The sequence below is a fragment of the Trypanosoma theileri genome, assembly GCF_002087225.1.
Source record: "Trypanosoma theileri isolate Edinburgh chromosome Unknown TM35_Tth_31_V1, whole genome shotgun sequence".
Lineage (NCBI taxonomy): Eukaryota > Euglenozoa > Kinetoplastea > Trypanosomatida > Trypanosomatidae > Trypanosoma > Trypanosoma theileri.
Window position 1 is genome coordinate 70,263 of NW_021639873.1, and position 1,562 is coordinate 71,824.

Genomic DNA, 1,562 nt, shown 5'->3' on the forward strand with positions numbered 1-1,562 from the left:
ATCTAGAGCGCAAACTACAACAGACTGCAGAGGCTGGGTCAAGCACAGACCGCTATCTGAGAGAAACCGATAAGGCTAATGCTTTGCTGAAGCGTCAGTTAAGAGAGAGTGAGGAGGCCAGAAAATGTCTTGAAACTCAAGTTCAACAGTTGGAGAAGACGTCTTGTTGTTATAAGTGTAGTGCACCTCTTGGGTTAATAAATGAGATGGATTCCCCTGCGTTGGAATCAACAGGGAAGAGGAGAGGTTCTACATCTGTCCAGAGTGGTAGGAATGCATGTAGTCCTGCATTGCAGCGGGTACGTAGCGGGTTACTACGTATTGATGATGATCTAAATAATTGTGTGAAAAATATCTCGCAGATGGTGGCGGACGACAAGGAGTCAGAGATTTATAACCTTTTGTTGAGTTTGACTTCTGAAGAATCACAGAGTGGAGATGGTAGAGAAATAGAAACACGTGTTTCTTCAGGGAAAATGGTGCTTTCTACGGCGCGTGACTATAAACGTGAGGTGCTGCGTATGAGCAAGGCGTTATCTCAGCGAGATTATGAGAGTCGAATACTGGAGTCTAGACTTGATGATCTTCATAGGGAGCTTTCTTCTATTGAGGAGGCTATTGCAGAACAACGGCAGGGATATGAACAGAATTCACCAGAGGATGTTCAATTGCTGAAGGAGCTTCAGAAGAAACAAGAAGGTCTGGTGGAGAAACTTTCCAGTATTCAACGAGATTTGATTGAAATGCGTGAGTCACAGCAGCAGCGACAGCAGCAGTTCTTAAGAAGATTGCAGCAGTATTCACCTACGCTGGTGGAGGCGTATATGCAAAAGACATTTGCCTCCGAATGGTGGGAGACGGGTGCTCTCTCGGCAACGGTGGGTGCAGTTCTTACGTTTGGGCTGGGTTCACTCTTGTATAAACAGTACGAACTTTGTTAGTAATGGACCTCATTCTATCAATTTCTCTCTTTTTCTTCTTTTTTTTTTTCAGTTTGGGTAATGCAAACAAAAAAAAAGTGAATAAGAAAGAAAGAAAGAAAAGAAAACGAAAGAAAAAAAAAAGGAACGCCATTCCTCACGGATCCTCATAGATATGTGTTCAGACCGTGTGTATATGTGTATGTATGTGTGTATGTTTGTTTTCTTTGCGTGTGTTATTTTATACATAAGGATGAATGTATGCGTGTAAGATCTTTCCAACATCGTTTCGGTTTTTTTTTTTTTTTCTTTTCCTACTTATTGTGATGTAAGGGTGTCTCTGGTGGAAAAAAAAAAGACACTCTACTCTTGTTTTTAGTTATGAATAAAAGGCGATTCCTTCAAATGTGTTTTTCTTTTTTTTTTTTTACTCGTATTTCGTGTTTTTTTTTTTTTTTTTTTTTTTTTATCCAACTCTTTTTTTTTTCTCTAGTTTTACTGTTGCTCACGGGGAAAGACTTGTAAAGCCTCAGTAGTTTTTTTTTTTTTATATATAGTTTCTCTTACTCTGAGCTTCTCTCTCTCTCTCTCTTTCATTCTGTCATATTACTGTTATTATTATTATTATTATTATTATTATTA

General features: G+C 38.8%; 1 protein-coding gene across 1 annotated transcript; it reads left to right on the forward strand.

Moving 5' to 3' along the window:
• Window positions 1-2: 2 nt before the first annotated feature.
• TM35_000311260 (uncharacterized protein) lies at window positions 3-941 on the forward strand (the record flags this gene model as incomplete). The annotated part of the gene is made up of 1 exon (XM_029028607.1): window positions 3-941. A coding segment is annotated over one exon (939 nt), but the record flags the coding sequence as incomplete, so codon positions are not given.
• Window positions 942-1,562: the final 621 nt, after the last annotated feature.